The following is a 23,299-nucleotide window of genomic DNA, read 5'->3' as shown; positions in this document are numbered from 1 at the left end:
TCAGAGAAATTAGTCTTGTGTCACAGGTCTTCTAAGGTCTGTTGACTATTGGCTATGTCTTGCTACCATTACCACTGTTACCAACAAAGTAGATCATTGATTTATCTGTTTACTTGTGTTCAAAGGGCAATAAGCAGTGAAACAAAAACAAGATAAATAAAACACAGAGCTAAATTTATCTTGTTTCTACTCTGTAGCACTTTGAGATTGCTTTTAGCAATGAAAAGTGCTCTATAAATGAAATGTATTATTATTATTATTATTAGTTTCATATTTACCTCATAGACACAAGAGTGATAGGGATCTTGTTCTAGTCATGGTAGTCCAAAAAGAATCTAACGTATGCTTTTTGCTCAAAATTGCTATCTGCTCATTGCTGCCGTCACAACCACCATGTATTTATTTATTATTTAGCATGTGAAAGCATCCTTCACATACAGTAGTGCTGCACAGTGATATCATGTGCATACCCCTCTATACAAGACCTTAATCCCACACTTGAGAGTGGTTGTTGAAAAAAGTACACCATGTACAGAACACACCGTCATTGTTCCACCAAAGGAAGAGTTCGTCAGAGAGCCGTTCCTCTCCTTGCATACACTCAACGTGTCCGTGTCCATAGGCGTGTTTTCAATCTCCCCCTGGAAGAGGACCCCCACTGTAAGCGTGGGCTGCTTTGGCCCTTTGCACACTGCGCAGTCGACAATGCTCACAGCCATGTTAACAGCATCTGGTTACTTGGGGTACTTTTGGCAATTTTGTACGCCCCCCCCCCCCCCCGTCACGCCGTACAGTTGAGCATGTTGAAAGACTCTTCCTGGGGCGAGATTTACAAGATTTTTCACTGCACATTTTTGGCAGTTGATCTAGAACTGTTCTTCACTGAAGAAGAAGCCCTGAGCAGACATGAACCTCACTGGATTTAAGTGAATAGGCCTGCAGCCGATTGGCTGTAGTAAACACGCCAGACACTTATTCACTTGCTGAACATTAAGCATTAGGCCAGCAGTGCTTGTCACCTTCCTTGTTTTAATGCACACAGCTATGACGCAAAAAACTCTCTGGAGTGTGTCTTCCCTTTTGCTCTGAAGATATACTATGTACCCTGAGCTGATATGTGTATGGCACAGATAGTGCCATACGCATTGTAGTGAGATGTGTGGATGCAAGGACACAATTTGGGGTCAGTATGACAATTCAGCTCAGAGCTAAACTCAAGTTATGACCTTTTCTCTAAAGAACTGGTCAGCCTTTTTATAGTTTTGACTAATGTGACTTTTGCTTCCGGATTTGTCATAATGCAAAAGAGAACGATCATCAGGACAGTTAAATATAACAGAGCTGTAGCTCTCCAAAATCATTTGGCTGTGACATGCAAATGGACTTTGCAGCTTAGATGAAGAAACAGGAAGTGAGCTGGTCTGAATTGCTTAACTCGAGCATGAAATTCATGATAGTCTAAAATGTACATAAGTATGTATTGACTTACTACACTTGGGGCACTTTGCTGGATCGAAACCGCCTTGTAGCATGACTTTATTGTGAAGCTCCTTATTTTTTCAGTATTTTTCAATTAAAAAAAAAATGCTGTGTAATCCAATTTTTTTTAAACAATTATTCAAAATGAAAATCAACTTGTAGTTGTTTTAACATTTGTTTTTCTGTAGTGAAAGGGGTGGATTGGAAAAATATGAATGGAATTTTTTATATATTGTAAGTGCCTTATTTTTTTCAGTTATAATTTTTTTTACTGCTGTAAGCATTTGATTTGAAACCACGTGTCTGCGTCTATTTGTGTTTTAATAGAGTATAGTTTGTGTGCTTAGCCTCGGCCCGGTGCTCTGCAGCTCGTGTCACTCACTGATCCCTCACGCAACGGTGACATCAGTGCTCCTGTTTTAGCAGGTGAACGGTGGGAGGGGGGGTCTGGTGATTATCTAATACTCTCACAACCATCTGAAGAGCCCCCGAGAAACCGCTACTGATATCCTCAAAAACATCCAAGCTGTTGCGTCGCGGCGGAGCCACGCTGACGGAGCAGGGCTGGTGTGGCAGCAGTGGGCGTAGTGCTAATTCTAATCCTCTCTTTAGGCCTCAGGGCTGGTGAGGTAATTAAGATTGTTCAGTTGTGTATGGTTCTGGCAACAAAGTTCCTGAAGACTAATGATCTCTTATTCATGCCAGACAGTCGTCTTGTGTCGCTTTGTTGTCTGCGCTCTGCTTGTCGTGTTGTCATGTATTTGGCAGGACTGAGAGGGGGTGGAGGGGCCGACTGCAATGGAGAGGTTTTCCCGGTTAGATTACAGCTGTAAGTGTCACTGGACCAGGCAGTGTCCTTGTCAGACCTCCCGAGCTCCTTTAGCTTGTCCTGTTGCTTCATTGGCCTTTGACCTTACATGGAATGAATGAGATGAGACAGGAAGGACAACGCGAACTACACAAACCAGATCAACTGCCCATGAAAATGACACTAATGGCAAACAAAGCGGAGAAAAGAAATAAAATGAAACATTTACAGCGCAGCAGACATATGTAGGAGTGCAGTGAATGAAAGAGACAATTGTAAGTATCCTTTGGTGTGTTTGTATAAAGTAAAAATAGAAATGGAAGAGGAGCAGGCATGAATAAAAGGGAAATTGAAGCATTCCAATGCGCCACGAGCTTACAGTACAGTGACAGTGGTGTTGAGGAGGGCAGAGGAAGAAGAGGAGGTTTTAGTTAAGTGCTGCTCCACAGCCCTGGATAGCTTAGGATTGTCCAGGTCTTATGGGGATTTCAGGTTAATCTGGATAAGAACCGAAATACCTTGAAGGTGAACATTGGAGAAAGTGCTCAGCCTGTCGTGGAACTGTCTTCTGCCGTTAATTAATTCACACACACACTGGTGCGGACGGCAGCCAGTGCAAACACAATGTATGGTTTTGTCTTTTGTTCCAGATCTTTATTAAGGTTCTTTTTGGCTTGACACTTAAAAAAAAAAATGACAGAAAGCCTGCGTTGCAAAACGGAAGATGAGAGGTTTGACAGAATCAGGCTTTAGGCAGAAAGATGAAAGATGAAGTTGCATTATGGGGAATGTAGGATTAAGTGTTGGAGCTTTAATGTCAATATCTTAAGTTTTACTGCTTTGATTATAACCACTTTGATTATAACCACTTTGATTATACTTTGCAAGTATATATATATTAAAAGTATATGTTAGTGGTTGGATAACCCCTTTGACCTTGCACACACATGCTACTGTGCCGTTTGTGGATCACCAGGCACAGGAGATTTTGTTATTGGATCCTGAAAACTAGATAATAAAAAGGATTTTTTTTGAGATCACAGTTTGGGCAAGTGCGAACATGTGTGTGCATAACGAATTTGAAAAGATGGCGAGAGAACTGGGAAAAGTGGGTATTCAGGAGATGCTTAGAAGTCGTCGGCATGTGGAGATGCAATCTCCATAAACCCTCGTCCGGCTTTTGATTTGAAATCTCATAAATCCTACAGCCTCAGTTTCCTCAGCACCTTCGGCAGTTCGCATGAATGCAGCGACGCGGCGACCGGCCTTATGGGTTTCTTCTCCACGTTTAATGAGCACACATCTCTCTCTCCGGCCCTGCTCTTCGTCTCATTTCCCTGCAGGCCGCCGCTGTGCGAGGGCTCTGAGCACAGTCGCTATACCCTCGTCACTTGGCCCGTTGGCAGCGAACCCTCCACTGCCAGGCTCCGGTTACTCTCACTGGCACGGTGACGCACAGAGCGCATACACACACACTCGCGCCACTATGGACACAGGGTTTTGCAGGAGGAAGCGCCACGACCTGAGGGAATGCAGCACGTGTACATATAATTCAACCACACACTTTTATTATACACTTCATCAGAATTATCAGATTTCTTTTTCTTTCTGTAGGAGCAGAATGAAGTGCAGTTCCATACACGGCTCGGATTGTGTTGTTGTGAATGTTGTGTGCACGCCGGCTTGTCGGTATTAAATACACACTTCTTGCCCCTCTGTGTTGAACAGTAAAAGACAGCAATTGTACACCTGGCTGTCTTTGTGTGATGTCTGAGCTGATGCTCGCAAGGTGTGGAGCATCGGTGAGAAACAGGGACAGGTCACCAAGGATGAAGTAGCCACTCCAGTATCTGCAAAGTCTGTATTTTTAAACCACGGACGTCATTCAAGGGCGTTTTGGGACTGAATTCCAGGACAAGTTCAGTCTCCTGTGTGTTACCCGGTGTCTTCCCTCTGCGTGTGAGTGTGGGGGTGTGTGTGTGTGTGTGTGTGTGTGTGTGTGTGTGTGCATGTGCGTGCATTCCCGTATGCTTGCGTTTCCGCACTATCTGGTTAGGTAGGGGAGATGTCACTGCAGACAGAATAAAGGTCAGGGCGTTCTCTGGAAGCGCTGCTCGAAAGACAATAAATGTGTATGTGTGCATGTGCGAGCACTCTCGTGCATGACTGATTTAGAAATTGCTGTATTTGGGACGGCGTGTAAAAGAGGTACAATACTGCAGTCTGAATGCAAAATGAATTAAGAAGAGTAACTTCATTTTCAGTCGGCGTCTCTCTCAGTTTAGGCTTGGTGAAGATATCCTTGTAAACTTTAGAAAGCTGTGAGATATAGAAAGGACAATGACACGTGTTATGTTCTGCTCACCTGAAGAGTGGACTTCTGGACATGGAGATGGAGCCTCGGTGGGTTCAGGTTCCTCTGTGTTTATCTGCAACACAGTTTTTTTGGCAGGGTTTGAGGATATGAGAAATTACATTTTTGAAGAATGAACTCCATACATTCCCAGAGGTTCCAGATTCTAGACGGATTATGGGAGGTTTTGCTGCTACTCTTTTTCACGTCATTTTAAATATAATTTAATACTGGTCTCTTCTTGTGTGTCCTTCCCAGGATTTGTTGTTATTGTTGTTGTCGTCCCATGATGTGCTGTCCTCACCAGCAGGGATTTATATAAGTTGTCATTTTTTTTGAAAGCTCTTTGTAAATTTGGTTTGAAAAAGCACCATGTACAGAAAATATAAAGGTGCTGATTTGACAATTTTGGGGGGGGTGAAATGAAATAATGAAACCTTGGCAAGGTTGACATTTAAGAGAACAAGGCCATGAAAAAAGAGATGAATTCTATTGACGTTTAAACACTTACTTGATGAATTGAGTAGTTGATCAGTAGGGAAATTATTGTCGTACTATTGGGATAGTTGAACAATTGCCATAGAAAGTCAAAGGAGGGAACATTGTTCATCTTGTGACACTGCAACTAACACACAGTGAATGACAAGAAAAAAATATATAATACAAGAATAAGAAACAAAGTATTAATTTGAAACTAATGAACGAATGTTTGTTTTTCGAGAATGTTCTTTACAGGACTTTGGAGTTCTCGTTATGGGGGGGTTGGCGTTTCCTCTGTGGTGCATTTCACCAGACGCAGAAAGAGAGCGAGAGTGAGGCAGGGGGTAGAGGAATACAGAAAGAGCAGGGATCTACTGGGACAAACCGATCCACGGCGGCCTAGTTTCCCTCAGCCAGGCCAGTGACTCAACCAAAGTCTTCTGCCTGGCTGAATGCAGGCTCGGTCACCATGGATAAGACGTGTGCACGGAGCCAGAATACACATGGCTGCAGTTATTCTTCTAAATGGATGAACTTCTGCAATTAGACATTTTTTTGTTCGGTTTAAATTTTTTATTTTGGTAAGTGGGGCTAGTTATTATTATTTATTTTTTTGCTCAGTCCTTTCTCTGGTTGAGGGTTAAGACTTGGTTTTAGCGTTAGAATTGGGTTTAGGTTAGGCATTTATTCGTGATGGTTTGTTTGTGTGTGTGTGTGTGTGTGTGTGTGTGTGTGTGTGTGTGTGTGTGTGTGTGTGTGTGTGTGTGTGTGTGTGTGTGTGTGTGTGTGTGTGTGTGTGTGTGTGTGTGTGTGTGTGTGTGTGTGTGTGTGTGTGTGTGTGTGTGTGTGTGTGTGTGTGTGTGCAGCATCATCTCATCCAACCCACTGTTTTAATATGCATGCATAAAATATCTACATTGCCATTTTGTGTCCAGATGGTCTAAACATATTGTGTATTTACCAGGTTGTTGCGTTGTCCAGACAACTGGGGGAAAATTATTGTACCCTATATACACTGCACTTACAAATATAGTGAACAATCGATGGTAACTAAACAAGCTGGGTCAAATGACTGAGTATAGTGTATATGGACACTTTCATACAGAATTTATAGAGCAAACACAAAATTTAAACTTTTATGTGTTTGTACTATACTTGTACTACAGTGTTTTTAAATTTGAAATGTTCCTTATCAATAAATGTTCAATTAAACCACTCAATCCTTCAGTGTATCAGGAAAAAAAAAAAAATCAAATTTGGAGATGCACCGTTTCCAGTATACGATTCTGTGTACTTTCTACTTCTGAATAGTATAGAATAGTAATCTTTGATGTGACCATTCAAAGTTCAAAGGGAATATGCTTAACTGTATTTGGTGCGGTGTTTGCCGGGGCATTGATTTTTCTTGTCCGAGTTAGAAGTGGCTGCAGGTTTGAAACCCCCATTGTTATCGATGGCTTTCGGCGGAGATCTGTGGTCCGCGAATGCGAGTGGGCCAAGCATGAAAGTGAGTTATTCTCTTTGAGGTAACACACACTTGTATGGAGCACAGCTAGAGCCACTACCTGAGCGGCTCAGCGTGTGGCGAGGCTCATGTGTCACTGTGCCACTTAGCCCATCACTTAGCTCAGTGTGTGTGAGAGTTAGAGTCCAGACTGTCTGTCTGTGTGTCTGTCTGGTACATGGTGTGCATCCACGCCGGTGGCTGGCGACTGCTGCCCTTAATCAGCCATAATGAAGAAACATTGAATCATCTCCATTTGATTCACACTTTTAGACGGGAACACACACACACACACACGTGCAAAAACACACACGACAGCCCTACCACTAGTTGTGAGATCAAACACTTCAAATTTCTGATTGGCTGGCTAAAGTTGCCGTAAGTGTTTTCAGCATATAATATTCCACTCGACCACGTGTGGAGAAGGAGGGATAAAGAGTGTTGTGAGGTCACTGAAGGAGAAGTGGAATCGGAGGACTGGGAGGAAGAGAGCGAGCACGTCAGCCGGGGGAGCTGTGTCAAAAGTGAGGGATGTGGAGATTGTTCGTGAATGGGGCTGCCGCGCACGTTTTCCCAAGAAGCACGGGCAGGGCAGGCATCCCAAGATTTCCCTGCATCCTGGTCCCAGCTCTGGGGTGGAGGAAGCTGTTTACTCTTTCTATCTCTCACTGCTGACGTCGGCGCACCGAACAATGTCATCCAATTTCCTGTTTTTCACTTTAGTGGAAAGCCACTCTCGCAGCGTGCATGGTCTAGTGGTGTGTGCGTGTCTGTGTCTATGAGTGTGTGAGACAGAAAAGCTGGTGGGCTGGAGGAGGAGAGGAGGAGGAGGAGGAGGAGGAGATCTATAGGGCCGGATACACTGGAAGCAGGATACAGGGTCAGAGGCAACTCTGCTATGTAAATACATTGGGTGTATTGAATGAGAGACTGCGAATTGTTCTGAACGCAGCTTGAGATGAGTGCAGACACCTAAAAGCTCCGGTGTGCTCAGAAGAAAGACGTCGTATCAGATGGCACGAAATTGTTTGAAGTCGTCAGTCTGGAAACCGTCACTTCATGGCCAGAGATTGAATTTTGAGGGTTATTTTATTAAATGATGCACAAGCTTTTGATTTAGGATTCCTCCCCCCGGTATTTCAAACTAGCTGGCTGGTCCCCCCTGTGACAGTCTGGGGGGACCCCCCAGACTGTCACAGGGCTCGAAGGCTCCAGGTTGAGAGATCTATTTATTCCCTGCATACACTGGATTGGTACCAGTGCAGATGCTGACCATGTAAAGTGAATCAGGTTTTTGTCTATGATATCACCAATCCACATTAACGTCTGTTACACACTGTCGAATTTCATTATGAAACTCTAGGCCTCTGCTATCAGCTGCGTGTGTTTTGTGCCACCGATTCACCGTCAAGTACCACAGCGTCCCTGACGGGCCTTGCGTAAAAAGATTACTCCAAAACGTTGCTTACAGATTGACATACGGTACATGTTCAAATTTTGGGAGAAATTGAGCACTTGTACTCTGGCTTGGTATTGGATTTAGGAAAGCCTGTATAACTGTCAGGGCCATAAAGGATAGGTTCACAATATTTAACAAGGCTTACTTTTATAATGTGTTTATGGACATGTGCAAAAAGCTTGAGCCTGTCCTTTAAGATGTTAACTGCATTAAAATCTGTTTGAGGAGTCTAAATTATTTTTGGTTTGTTTTGTGTTTACACTGTGGATTTTCCTGAATATACTTTCTGTTAAGTCAAATTACCATTAATAATTAAAAAAACAAAGACCATCATGATGCAAAGGAGGTCCACAATCTTATATCAAGATACAGGACGATGGAACCTCGATGCATCAACCCACTGCTACTGATTCAGGTGCAGCCGGTTGAGCTCTCATTACTTTAATTACCAATGTAACAAAAAAGGAAATTGTTATTTTTGTTAAAATTTTAAGGCAAGCTGTATATTTTTGTAAATATTGCACACTTTTTTTTTTTGGTCCATCTGCTTGTGACACGACCTTTTTGGTCCAATCGTGATTGAGTAGTCGCGTCTGCTGTAGTAGCTGGTCCTATTGGCTCAAGATGTATAATAACCCTGAGATTGCAGAGGTCTTTTTGTTGAAAAGGTTCCGGAGAGGTGTTGATTGAACCATTTGGTCATTTTTAGAGGCGGCTGCGGTTTAGGTGGTCATATTGTTGCGTTATATTGACAGGTATTTATGTTTTACTTACTGTACCCACTTGATCAGAAGGGTTAGGCAACATAATTCAACAACACCACAAACTCCATCCTCCAGAATGAACATAGAGATGAATCATCTTCTCTCTAAAACAAGTCAATTTACAAACTGAACACAGTGACCCTCATGAAGGTGGAACTTGTACTATTGTTCTAGTTTCAGCTGGAATCACATCAACATTACTGATTATTCATATTGATTTATCACCCTCACCTTCACTAGAAATCTACGAGTTAAGGCAAACTGCAGGGAAACCAAATTCACCGCATTCTGTTCACCGACTTCTATTCAAAGTGTTTGCACTATGCCCTGCCGCTCGACAAACTTGTGGTCTGATTGACAAGTGGCCCTGTGGCACAGGGAGACCGAGGGGAAGAGGGGAGATCCCAGAGTGACTGGCACAACTCGGCAGCGTAGAGCAAGAGGGCGGGACGTGGATTACGTAGGTGCACACACGCACACACACGCACATACGCCATGTCCGTACTGCCCGCCTGCCTGGCCTACACGCTCACTCACTTCCCATGCTTTGTTTGCCTCTGGTTGAGTGCCAGTGTGATGTTTGTGGGGTGCAAATGCTTGGCTGAGTGATTCGTTACAGTGTGTGCGTGCGTGCGGGCGTGCGTGCGTGCGTGTGTACTGTAGAGTACACACGCACAGACTGGTTCGGCTCTGTGTGTGTGTGTGTGTGTGTGAAGGGGGGGCAGGCTGGCTATTTGAATGACACAACCTCAGCTGCAGTTGCATTGGTTGTGTGTCAGTGTCAGTTAGAGAGGGAAGTGTCCGCCGATGGAGACCGGCTCTGCCTCAGCTCGCTGGAGGCTCTGTGTCCCTCCATACGTCAAGACCCTGACCTCAGCTCGTTCAGCAGCACACAGGCATCACAGTGGAAACATGCCTTGTGTGACATTTACCCAGCGGTCTATAGAAGAGAGCATGTTCTGTTTCACCTCCAAGGGAAACTAAAGGGGTGGTTTGGTTCCCCTAATCCAAATTCATATAGGGATAAGTTATTTGTGGCACACATGGTCAAAGTAAATGCAATCAAATCTGGCAACAGAAAAACTGGGTCTCGAGGAGTCAAATATAATGGTCCGCTACTATATTTAAATCAATTTGTATTTATCGCATTATCTCACGCCACTCTACACAGTAAGGTCGAGACTTTGCAATATTGTAGTCAGAGAAACCCAACGGTTCCCACACTCAGAGAGCACTTGGCGAACGGGGAGAGAAGAAAAAAAGACTCCCAAGCAGAACAGGACACATTGTTGACCAGTGTGGCCGTCTGCCATGGCCGGTTGGGGTTAGAGGAGAGACATGGGGGAGTGGTGGGTAGAAAGCGGAGAGAGAGAGAGAGAGAGAGAGAGAGAGAGAGAGAGAGAGAGAGAGAGAGAGAGAGAGAGAGAGAGAGAGAGAGAGAGAGAGAGAGAGAGAGAGAGAGAGAGAGAGAGAGAGAGAGAGAGAGAGAGAGAGAGAGAGAGAGAGAGAGAGAGAGAGAGAGAGAGAGAGAGAGAGAGAGAGAGAGAGAGAGAGAGAGAGAGAGAGAGAGAGAGAGAGAGAGGAAGAGGAGTGTGTGTGTGTGTGTGTGTGTGTGTGTGTGTGTGTGTGTGTGTGTGTGTGTGTGTGTGTGTGTGTGTGTGTGTGTGTGTGTGGCCCTACACACACTAACACATGATTACTGTCTCTCCAGTGCACATTAGCCCATCATGCGACCAGGTCCTCGTGTCTGTGGAGGATCAGATGATCGCAGAGCATCAGCTCGTAGCCCTCCTGATGCCATACTCTGTGTTTTGCGGACAGCTACAACAAACGGCCCAGTGTCGCGATGACGTCAATTTGGCCGCGGCGGAGGGCTAATCAGCTTTTCTCCCCCCCTTTGTTGTTTCATGGAGCTTTTAAAAGGCTTACAATTTAGCAAGACGTGATTTACTCCTGCCTGGCGCGCTCTGAAATTCCTCCCTGTGTTCCTCCTCACATGTGTAGATTGTTTACGGAGAAGAGGAATTCTAGAGGGATGGCGGTCCGCAAGGGGCTTGGTTGCTATGGTTACTAACCCCTGAGCTGGGTCGCATTTAGCAGGAAGGAAGCTAAATTATTTGCAGACAGAGGAACAGTGTAAGCTCATGTAGTGTAATCAGTTGAAAACCCTGTCCGTCTTTTTTTTTTTTTTTAAATAAATCTACTCAATGACTGAATATGAATCAGAAGATTAAATCACAATTTCTAATGTGTGTTATATTGTTGAATCAAGATAACTGGAAGCATTCATTTGTACATCACTTTAATGCTCTGATAAAGCTGATAAAGTTTTGGGTGGATTTTAATTACTTTTGGGTAGTTTGTAATTTTCCCACAGCTATCAGTAAAGAGTTACATCATCATTTATTTCTTGATTTTATTTTGTATTATTAATCTGGATTGGGAAAGTGAAAAAGATAAAATGAAAAAATATTATATATGTTGCTAAAGTTATCAAATAAATATTGTAGGGGTTAAAGAATAACTCAGTTGTAGGTTCTTCAAAATTATTAACTTGAGAAAACGTACTGGGTTCTATTCCACAGCTGTGTACTAGCGAGGTGATGTAGTACTGTAGTTTTACTCTGCAGTCAAGATCATCTTTATCACCTCATTGGACAAACATATAATTCTGTTATCAGCCTGACTTTTGATCATAACGATGTTTTATCTTCATCTTTCATCAAGTGTGTCAGCAAAGTTTGTGGCAGGATTTAGGATTTGTACAACACTTTTGTACATGTTAGGTATAGAGAAAGGGAAATTACACGTGTCAGTGCCACAATGAGAAGCATTGTCAACAAAACAAGCGTTGAAGTAAAAAATGAAATTTGTTTTCCTTTTTTCTAATCCTTGCATTCCTCTTGTTATCTTTCAGACCACATCCACAGAGGTGCAATTTGGACCAATGAAGTTATTTAAAGACCCACTTCAGGTATCGTATTAACAATGACAAACATGAATGATTGATGCTCATGTGCTTGCATGTATCAAGACTTTCCACGGGGAACAACAGAAGTGCTGCGGTGAAATGTTCACGTCTGTATCATTTAGGAGCTTTTTTATCTGAGCCTCGGAAGCTAAACACGGTGTGACTTGTAAATATTTGGTGGCATTTTTCTTGGATCAGTATTTCAGAACGTCACCTTCCTTTGTTTTCAGGGAGAACTAATCTTGAATTTCTCCAAGATAGCCAAGAGATTAAAGGGGAGGGAAATAAAAGGCTCCATGCAAACATTCAAAGAAAAGGGGGGGGAAGAAACGGTTAATGGACGCATTGTGTGCAATACAGCCTTGGGTTGTCAAGGCAACGACGGCAAAAACATTTATGACTGAGGACATACTATAGTGAACAATGCACGTTATGGAAGGACTGCACAGAGGAGCCATGGACCGGTTTCGTCACTGCGAACAGGACATTCTCTGACGTTCAATGGCTCATTATACAGTTTGACACTGTGCTTGTTCCTTTGGCATCTGCTGCCGCTGCCGCCGCCGCCGCCGCTGCCGCCGCTGCTGCTGCTGCTGCTGCTGCTGCTGCTGCTGCTGCTGCTGCGTCTTTGAAAAGTCCGCTTTTTAGGAATTTTAGAAAGTATTTTGAGCACGTGCAAAATTTAGTTCCGTCTTGATCCCAAGCCGATGCATTGCGTGGCTGAAAATGTAATCAGATAATCAATCAATCATTTTCATCACGATTTTCCAAAGCCAAAAATGTGGAACTGTTGCTGGTTGCAGCTTCTCAAAAATTGTGAGGATTAGCTGAACCCCTGTCGATCGCTGTTCTGACGAACGCAAAGAGATTCGAAGACGTCATCTCTTAGAAAATTCGATGGGCTTTTTTTTTTTGAAAAAATACATTTTGCCTGTTTCTCTAGTGCACAGCTCCTTTAAGTAAAATACAAGTTCTTTTATTCATCAAAATAAAACCACACCAACGGCTAAATTTGCAATGCATTAGACGTCCTGTAGACATTTATTAGCCATATATAAGTGCATAAAAACTCTGCGTTATTGTCCGATGCGCTCCAGTGTGACCACAGTAGGAAGACGAGGTAGAGAGAGATATCCCCTTCCTGTTTTTGTCACTCACAGCTGATCCTGCCGTGCCCTCCTCTTCTCTGCTCCTCCTCTATTCTCGTGGCTCACAGGATCTGACCAGGGCCTATTCTGTTCCTCACAATGATTTGACGTCTCTGTCTAGATGCCTAGATGTTTTCTAGGCGGAGCAATCGCACCCTGCCAAAACGCTCACTACCCCCCTCCGAAACTACTTTTTTTTTCCCCTCCTCTCGGGAAACTTTGTCTCTCTGCTACTTTCTCGGCCTCTCTTCTCTGCCAGCCCTTTCTATGGAGCATAAACTGCATACCTGCCCTTACAAAACATTTCTGTACGAATGTACTCAGACAATTTAGATTGGTCTGTTGCAGCTGGATGAGTGGTGGGTATCTGTATCTGTCTAGGCATCTGAAAAAAATCCTATATTACCTTGTTCCTCCACCTCCAGCGGGAATGTTGACTTTTCTACCAACATCCCAATGTGGAATTCTGATCTAATTCCCCCGTGCGTAGCGAACACAGCTGCAGGACTCGGTGGTGATGTATTTATGACCTGGACACTTACGGCGGCTTGTAGGGGAAAATGTTCATGTGTGGAATTATACGGTTTGCATTAGCAGCACCCCTCTCTGGAGTAACGGCTTGAGGTCGCATTTGGGTACTTTCATGAAGCCAGACGGGTCATCAGGGTCAATCAAAAGGACAAACTGTCAAAAACAACCAATCCTCTGTTCCCTGTGTGTAGTACGGAGACAGTAGCTCTAGTTTTCCCCCAACAATGTCATGTCTTTGCTCCCTAACTCGACTTTACAGGTGTGATGCAAACTTTAAAACTGCAGAACAAACTTTTTCTTCACGCTCGCTCTGCTCCCTGCCAACATTCGGAGATGACGTCTGTTTGAGGGTGACTCATGAATCTGCTCTCAGTGCAGCACAGCTCTTGGAGGCGGGCCTAAATCTCTGGTCCAGTATTTACGCAAGTGAGGGGTTATATGAAAGTATGCTGGCAGAGAGGGAGAGCAGAGCGTGCTCTCTAAATGGCCGGTTTGACGGCAGCAGCAGCAGCAGCAGCAGCAGCAGCAGCAGCAGCAGCAGCAGCAGCAGCACTTTCTACCACAGCCCTTTGGCAGCCCGGTGGGGGGGGCCGCCGCCAGTCAAGGCCACCTCGCCTAATTGTGTCATAGATCACGGCGGCGGACAACAAAATCTCTTGACACACCCCCGAGTGCGAACTGGGCCTGATCAATCAGGGCCTGTCCACCGGAGGCCTGAGGTCACAGTCAAGCCCACACTGCGGGCTGATTAGTACGACAGCCACAAATGAGAACGAATGCACCAATGATGACCTGACAACTCTGAGCCTCGCCGAGGAATCCAGACCAGGTCCCGCTGGAGCTCGCTTTTGTTTTTCTACTGCACTAATTCTATAGCCCAAGGTGGAGGCACGTCACTAGAGCTGCAACAGTTAATCGATTCATAGATTAGTAATCGACTACTAAATTAATCGCCAACTATTTTGATAATTGATTAATCGGTTAAAGTAGTTTTTATGGGGAAAAAGTAAATTCTCTGATTTCAGCTTCTTAAATGTGAATATTTTCTGGTTTCTTTGCTCCTCTGTGACAGTAAACAAAATATCTTTGGTGTGTGAGCAAAACAAAACGTCATCTTGGGGTTTTGGGACACACGATCAACATTTTCCACCATTTTATGACATTTTATGGACCAAACTACTAAACGATTAATCGAGAAAATAATCAACAGATTAATCGATAATGAAGTTGCAGCCCAACACATCACTCATGCCAGTTTCACTAATCAGATTATGGCTACATATCAGTTTGCCCATAGCCTTCTTTTGTTCTATGATGTATGTTATGTGCAGAAAAAATTATTCCAGCAAACCAACCAATGAGTTCATATTTCCACGTATTCATAATTTCTTCCCTCGGGTAAAAATTTTATGTACACCAACAGTTTACTAACAAACCTAAACGTTGATTTCTTGTTTTCATTGGGCATTGTTATGGTTTATCTCGCTGTAAATTGGATTCCAATGTGGCCCGGGAAAAGGGGAGGTTTGGGGTCCCCTGCTGGAGCTGCTGCCCCCGCGACGCGACGCCGGACAAGCGGTTGAAGATGAATGAATGAATGAATGATGAATTGGTTTCAATGCTTTCTCAGATCAGTGTGTTTTTGACATAGTCAGGCTGTGGAAAATAATAGACAATTCAAAATAAGTCTTAAATCGCATTACTGATGAACCCCCTGAAACGGACCACAAATATAAACCAATCTGCCACAACATTAAAACAACCAGTTTTGAGATTGATTAGTGTTCGTGTCACTTTTTTTATTTTAGACATTATTCCTTTTAAATTAAACTCCCTATGCATCAACTTATCAACTCAACTCCTAGATAAGTGAAATATGTATACATTAATATGTGCTTTTCCATCTCTCTTTCCTTGCAGGTACTTTTAGTTTTTGCCAAAGAGGACAGTCAGAGCAATGGCTTCTGCTGGGCATGTGAGAAGGCGAACTTCAGGTGCAGCATTGCGCGAACGCCCGAGTCGGCTCTTGAATGCTTCTTGGAGAAGCATCACGACCTCGTCATCATTGACCACAGACATTCCAGACACTTTGACGCTGAAGCACTATGCCGGTAAGCGTCAATGTTCATTTGCTGCAAGTTGTACTCCTGTAATGATGTCGTGTAGAGGTTAACACAGCACCTTCATTTACACCCTTGAATGTATATATGATCTTGGATGTCATTTAAAAAATATGAATCAGTTATGGTTGATATTGATGTAATTGATGTAGCATTCACGCTGCAAACAATATCATTACTTTTAGCTATTTTAACTGGTGATGCATTACGTTCAGCTATTTCAATCGACAGTATTTAATGTTATATTCAACTCTACTATTATTTTTTTGTTATTTCTACCATTTATCCTCAAATTTTAGTTTTTTTTACCATTTGTCAATTATTCTTTGCCATCAAATTCAACTATTTATCCATAACTTTTTGCTTTGTTTAATTATTTTAACTATTTCATCAAATAAAGTGACTTTCAACTATTTTAACAGTTGTATCTACTGATGTTACTTTTACTTTAACCATTTCATCCAAAAATATTCCTTTTAACTGTTTAATCCATGAACATTATTTTGAACTATTTTATCCCATAAAGTTTTTTTAAAACTGTTTCAGCCATTTGTCTACTGAGATTATTTTTAACTATATTAATTCAATTAAATTATATTATTTTTTTTTGGACTGACTCAAGCTGACTCCAAACTCACTTTAACTCAATTAATAAAATTATAATTCATTTTTCCTTTTCTTTTTTTTTCAAATTGGTGCACTGCTTCATAGTCCTTTTACTGCTTCCTGGCAGTTGCAACTTTAGGGCCAGGGAGATAAACCAAACCAGATGATCTTGACAGGGATGATTATAGCCCTCCTCACGCATTACATTACATTTGGTAACGTGTGATTGTGACGGTCTGTGGGGCTAAATGACCCGCTCCCTCTGGGCTCACTTGCTTCCATCGTCTGCTACATAGAGTGAAGTCATGTCGATGAGAAATGAGGGGTGCCTGCCCATACCGACTCTATCTTTAGCCTCTGCCCAAACTAAAAACACATTTACAAACATTCATTTGCCCTGCCCCGTATGTATGTTAACCTCTTTTCATTTTGGCCAATCCATATGTTCAATGTACACGCACGAGCTCAGACGGGGAACTAAAGGGGCCTTCATGACCGCTGGCTGGGGAAAACCACAGGCGGATGAGTGGCCCTGTACACAGCATTCTTTCAGAGGCCTAGGCCCCGCTCACAGAGCTCCACCACTGGGCTCTGCCTGCCTGGGAGAATCGGAGCGTGAAAAACTGAAAAATACATTGATTTGATGCCACAGGCTTTCCCCCCCCAGCCTGCTCACTGGCTAAAAGGCTCCCTCTGTTTACATTCAGGTCAATTAGAGCGGTCAACTCTTCAGAAAACACTGTGATAGTCGCCGTTGTGAAAAGGTATGTACAATTCACTGCCCCCCCCTTCTCCCTCTCTGCCTGTTCTAGTCCTGTACCACACTGTCTTTTTACGTAGCTAACAGTTAGGAGTATTGTTAGAACTCATATTTGAGCTATGCGGAGGTCTGTAGGCCTGCAGCCTGTCATGTTGTGCAATGCACTTATGTTTTCTCTATACAATCATTTGTCCTTTCATTGTTTGAACGCTATCGTGTTTTTGCTTTTTAAGGCCAGACAGAGAAGAAGCCTCTGTGATGCCCCTGATCAATGCTGGCTTTAATAGGGTAAGTTTTTTCTTCTTCTTCTTCTTCTTTTCTTTACCTGCTGTCAAGGGAGCCAGATTGTAAATCCTTTTGGTTTACTCTGGAGCCTTTCCCAAGGCTCAAATCACTTTGTTAGAACATTTTTAAATATCCCGTATTGGCACCGGTGCAAAAAATTGGATTAAGTTGTCCTATATTGACCCGTGTCGCTTGGTTTTGCCCCTCTGACCCTCAGAGATATGTGGAGAATGCCAATATGATGGCCTGCTACAATGAGCTGCTACAGTTGGAGCATGGAGAGGTGCGGGCGCAGTTCAAACTGAGGTGAGTCGTGCTGTATCAGTGTACGATGGCGATACATTTATGATAAGTTGCACAGAAACCAAAGTTCAAAAATGGGAAATTCACATTTCTACTGTTGCATTGTAGTTTTTATACTTTATAACTCTTTATTTAGGAAGTGTATATATACTGTATTTATATAAATAGATGCTGGTGAAAATGTTAACAATGATTCTGGTTCTGTTGTGTCTCTGTCTGTACAAGGGCTGGAAATGCTATTTTCACAGCTCTAGAACAAAGCCAGGAGGCCATAGAGATCACTTCTGAAGATCAAGTAATTCAAGTGGGTTTTCTCATTGACTTTAATAATTTTTATGGTGTATAGTCGATCTCTCTCACTCTCTCACTCTCTTGTTCATGTCTTGTGACCCCAGATCTCAGTAGTGATAGTTTCCGTCTCTGTCCCTCTGAATGGCTGCTCTTGTTTTAAGCACTGTAGTAGGGCTGCAGCCATCGATTATCTTAGTAATCGAGTGTTCGCACATCCCGCCGGCCTTCTCCGAGGGCAACAACGGACCTGACGGCGCCCGCCGGGTACCCAACTCTCTGTACCGAGTTTTCTGTTTTTTATCAGCTTAAAATGATCCCAATCTTTGGACGCCCTCTGTCGTTTTCTCTTCCGCGTGTTTCACTGTTTTCGCTCACTTCATCCATTTTGTAATCTGCGCCGGCTCGTAAATCTTCACTCCATGTGTCCACAGCAGACGCCCATTGAGCAAGTGTGATAATCATCTGTACGACGTTAGTTACATTGATTTAAACGAAGCTTCGAGGCAAATCATTTTGGATCGATGACTTTTGGTTAATCGAATTATTCGATTTACTCGAGGAATCACTTATCTGTGTCTGAACTCTGTGGATTTTCTGAGCCTGAACACTCTTGTTTGCCTCTCCTCCACAGTACGTGAACCCTGCCTACGAGTCCATAATGGGCTACCAACAAGGCGAGCTAATAGGGAAGGAAATAATAGAAGTGCCTAAAAGTGAAAAGAATAAGCCTGATCTCCTTGAAACAATAAACTCCTGCATACGGAAAGGAAAGGTAATATGCGTTTGTTCATTTATCTTGTCATCTGCACATAAACATTTCAGTCCAAACGCAAAAATCAGGTAATTACATATCCAGAAATTTAAACTCATCAAGAAAAATAAAATTTGGACATACACATAGCATGTTACTGTAGACAATCACTTCACAATCAGATCAGTCTTGTAAGCGTTTCAGATATCTGCTCCCGCCTTTGTGTCTGTGCACGCATGCATGCGCGTGCAGCCATGCGTGCCGTAAGTCTGCACCGCCGACCGTCCAACCGCTCCATTTCATGTGAATGAGAACAGCGTCGGATGGCTGCGCTGTAATCTTACTACACAGAGAGCGAAGGTCAGTCCCAGTCAGGCGAACAGCAGGAAGGTCCTTTTTAAGCTGCCCCGGCAAGTCTGTAGGTGGCTGGACATGAAACAAGCGTGCCGGCCTCCAGGAGCGCTCCCCCTAACCCATTAAAGCAGCTCGCTGCTCTCTAAAATACTCTGACCCGCCGCACCCCACCGCCCGACCTGCACCACATACACCAGGCCACCTACACCCAGTCCACACCCACTTTTAGGGACGTTTCAAAATTTGTATTTTGTCGGTTTTTATTACCAATGGTTTTTGGATATGTTCATAAGTCTTTAACTTGTGTGTCTGTATGTCTCTTGTTGTTCTGGCGTATTGTTTTACAGGAGTGGCAGGGGATTTATTATGCCAAAAAGAAGAATGGAGACAGCATACAGCAAAATGTGAAGATCACACCTGTAATTGGGCAGGGAGGGTGAGCGACAGTAAATTCTGGAGTAACTTTACTGAATAATATATGACTGGATAATGATTATACCCCTTTATTTTTGCTGGTTTATTAATAAGCTCTTGTCATTCACAGAAAAATCAGACACTATGTGTCTATCAACAGGCCTTTAAATGATAATAATAAGGTGAGATGGGTTTTTTCATCTATTTTTCCTGATTTAATAATGAGTGAGAAGAGCTTTCTGGCCTGCATTTATCAATTTTCCTTTTTTCTCCTCGTCCATGCAGAGTGAAAAAGCTTGTGAACGTGTGCAGGCAGAGTCTCAGACAGGTAAGATTCCTCCTGAAATTCTCTCTGCTCCATAAAAAAAAATGCCCACAGTAGGTGCTCACCCCTTCTCCATGTGAGAATAACATTACAGGGGATTTATTCTGCTAAACAACTCAAACAACTCTGAAGTCTTGCAGATTTCTGTATTTGCGGGGCTCTCTGCTCTGAGCATGAGCGAGGGAAGTTCTTTCCATCGCAGCATCAGTTGTGATCAGGCACAAGACTCGAGGACCTGAGGGGCCAGCATTGTGTTTGTCATTAGGAAACACAACATTCAGTTCCAGTGTGACACAGAGGATACACGGGGCTAATTTGAACTGGTTGTTTGCAGACACCAAATATTTTTGGACATCCATAACAATTGATTGGATATAGCCACATTTGGGAACCTGAGCTTTGTAAACTCAGAACTTTGGAAAATTGTCAACAAATGTATTAAGTCGCGGCCGGAGCTGCTCTATCTAGTAGATAAATATTTCCAAAGAAATTAATGTTGTCTACTGGTGACCTTGAAAAACATATCCACGCTTTTATTTCCTCTCAAGTCAACGATTGTTCCTTGACTTTCAAATCTTTACTGGTTTATGAAGCTTACTTGTGTGTTCTGACAGCACAGTATATTTCAAAGTAACTCTTATAGCTCACTCATACATCCCCTATGTCTTCTTATTAGGGGCTCTACATGTTGATGATGCTCCTAGAGTGATAATATAACCCAAACAAAAGTAGTTAGTGAGCACGTTAATTTGCCATTTTGACAAAATGCTCTACTGCAATTCTCTCTGACTTTTCAACGTTGCAAAATTTGTTTGCATGTTACTAGTCTTAAGTGTCTCTTATTACCTTTAAAGCACATTTAGAAATTGGAATTTCCCCAGTTCTGTCAATTTAATCTGAAATATGCAGTATGTCCAAAGCAGAACTGTCGGCCTGCGCAGACAAAGAAACAAAGGAAAGTTTCTATGGCTTCATGTTAATCCCTAGTAACAGTGAAAATATCCATTTTAAATCAAATCATGCACTCAGAACTAGTTGTTTTGGTCAGAGTCATATGCCATCTTAGTCTAAAGTAAAGGCAGAAAGTGGAAACAAGTCAAAGAAAATGTATTAATAAGGTCTTGATGTCGAGCTAATGGTCTTGACAAACATACACTTATTGTGGGATTTGATTAAATAAGATAAATGTAAACCTTTAAATCCCAAGAACAGATCTGATAATAGAAATTAAATAGATTTAATAACTAGAATGAGTTCATGGATTTTAATTTCTAAGTCCAAGTACTAATTGGAAATTAACCCTAACTTCCAGTGTCTTTTTGGGTGTGCATAAGCTGTGGTATGTTTAATATTAATATCTTTAATAAAAACTAATATATTTGACTTTGTTGGCTATTTTGGTTTCTTCTTCAAGATCCGTGCATTATTCCCGGGGAAATTGGTGAAAATGTCCACAAAAGAAATCTTGCAATGTTATAGCAAGTGTAAATAAATTCCTGGATCTGCCCCTTTGTCGGGATGCACGCCAAACTTTAATGGGCTCTTTCCTGGCCGATGTCGTGTTTCCACCAAGGTTTCGTGGTTATCCGTTCAGTAGGTTTTGTGTAATCCTGCTGACAAACAAACAAACAGACAGCTGAATTCTGTTTGGCCCGTATTAAGACATCACATCCCTCTGCCAAGAATATTGAGACCTGTGCCAAAGTCAGCTGTGTCACCGAACTTGCAATGTGTTTGTGTGTGTGTATGTGTGCGTGTGTGTGTGTATTTTGTGTGAATCTTAATTTAAGGTGTTTTCTTCTCCCCAGACATACAATCCAGTAAGCACAAAGACCGAAGGAAAGGCTCTCTGGACGTAAGATCCACAACATCTCGTGGGAGCGATGGTGAGAGTGAGGGGACATAGATGTCGGAAAATCTAGGCGTTGATGACACACACACACGCACACACAAAACAAACTCATTAGAAAGTGGTTGGAAAACTGCAAACTTCATTTGCTGTTGAATTTGCCCCAGTCAGGCTCCTAATATTGGGGCATCTTGTTTTTCAGGGAGCTCACAGCGAAGGCACTCCTCGATGGCCCGCATCCACTCCATGACTATCGAAGCTCCCATCACCAAGGTGGGTTCATCTCCTCCCATATGATGGAGGCTGGGAGGGATGATATATCCCTCCCAGCCTCCATCCAATGATTAGGCTCTGTATACTGATGTTTTGTATCCCATGACCGAGCTCTTTGATTCTAAAGCTGTCACAACCGCCGTGAGCTCCTCTTGTTGCATGCTTCTAGCGCTTAGTCTCAGGCCACGCATACCATGTTCAGGGGCAGATAGGCTGATAAAATGCCACATTTCATGCACAAGACAGGAAAAAACATGTTGAACCAGAATGACCTGCAGTTTCAGTGGTTTATGTCGTCTGCAGCCCGGATAGTCGGAAACAGCGAAAGTCCCCAGGGATGGGTCATATGACACACTGCAGTTCCTCTGTTGTATCATTTGACTGTGTAGTCAGTCCCTGTGGGCGTCATCCTCTCCAGAATAAAGCACTGATAGAAAACTGCTGGTGCTGTTTTTGTGGGAGTGAGTAAGATAGAACTTGTGCTCTTGCACATGCTCGCTGACCTCGCCATCGGTGTCCGTTGTTAGAACTTCCAAGTTCACATCTTGGAGTGAGAATGTGCGCATGTTTTCGAGGCATCATACTTTTTTTTAACAGACAGCTAACAGCTGACATACTTTTATTTCATGCTTCCATTAATGCAACTGCCACTTTGACATTTTGGATAAATTTCTTTTATGTTATGTCATCAGAGCTCACAGTAAATGTCTTATCTGTTCAGTTAGCATCTGCTGTTGTTTTTTTTGCAAACGTGCAAATAAATGTTATTATTTATGGGTTGTTTTTTTTATCATCAAGGTAATCAACATCATCAATGCAGCGCAGGAAAGCAGCCCAATGCCCGTAGCAGAAGCCTTGGATCGGGTACTGGAGATCCTGAGGACCACTGAGCTCTACTCCCCGCAGTTGGGCACCAAGGATGAAGACCCCCATACGAATGACCTTGTGGGGGGGCTGATGACGGTGAGCAGCGGCTCCCTCGGAGCACGAGGGTCCTTGGATGAGTCTGAAACACCCAAACAGCGGCCTGAAACGACTCCCAATATGAGAAATAAAACATAATTTTGCAGAACTAGGATGATAACATGAATAACCATGAAACGTGTTGAATGAATGCGGCGGAGTTGTCAGTCGTGTCCAGGTGTGTTTTGTGAGGATTGGTGTTGGAGGGAGACGGAGACAGAGAGAGAGAGATTAACAGACGGCAACGGTGAGGTACAGAAGTCGAAAGATTGCCAAGTTGGCAGTCTTGGCAACAACCCCAAAGGAAGTGTTAGATTGTCCTTTGTGCTCCTGTAGGCTGGAGAGGAAAACCCACCCCACCCTCTCTTTCTCCCCCCTCCTCTCCGTCTCTCCCTCTCTCTCTCTCTGCACACAGTCACACTCACATGAACCTCTTCCTCTCGACTCCGCAGGCCTGGAAACATCCTGTTCTTTGGATCAGATGAATAAGCATGGCTTTAGTTATACA

General features: G+C 43.1%; 1 protein-coding gene across 1 annotated transcript in view; it reads left to right on the top strand.

Annotated features, from left to right (window-relative positions):
• pde8a (phosphodiesterase 8A) overlaps window positions 1-23,299 on the top strand; it is a 38,631-nt gene that overhangs the window by 6,110 nt on the left and 9,222 nt on the right. The window contains exons 2-14 of the mRNA XM_035628772.2: window positions 11,765-11,821; window positions 15,418-15,608; window positions 16,931-16,987; window positions 17,217-17,271; window positions 17,486-17,574; window positions 17,797-17,875; window positions 18,494-18,634; window positions 19,315-19,403; window positions 19,512-19,563; window positions 19,667-19,709; window positions 21,515-21,592; window positions 21,758-21,828; window positions 22,627-22,791. Of these exons, the coding sequence (XP_035484665.1) occupies window positions 11,765-11,821; window positions 15,418-15,608; window positions 16,931-16,987; window positions 17,217-17,271; window positions 17,486-17,574; window positions 17,797-17,875; window positions 18,494-18,634; window positions 19,315-19,403; window positions 19,512-19,563; window positions 19,667-19,709; window positions 21,515-21,592; window positions 21,758-21,828; window positions 22,627-22,791 (1,167 nt within the window). The remainder of the gene's footprint in view (window positions 1-11,764; window positions 11,822-15,417; window positions 15,609-16,930; window positions 16,988-17,216; window positions 17,272-17,485; window positions 17,575-17,796; window positions 17,876-18,493; window positions 18,635-19,314; window positions 19,404-19,511; window positions 19,564-19,666; window positions 19,710-21,514; window positions 21,593-21,757; window positions 21,829-22,626; window positions 22,792-23,299) is intronic.

The sequence above is a fragment of the Scophthalmus maximus genome, chromosome 4, assembly GCF_022379125.1.
Source record: "Scophthalmus maximus strain ysfricsl-2021 chromosome 4, ASM2237912v1, whole genome shotgun sequence".
NCBI classification, from domain to species: domain Eukaryota; kingdom Metazoa; phylum Chordata; class Actinopteri; order Pleuronectiformes; family Scophthalmidae; genus Scophthalmus; species Scophthalmus maximus.
Note: the sequence above shows the minus strand (reverse complement) of the source record. Positions and strands in the feature narration are given on the sequence as shown.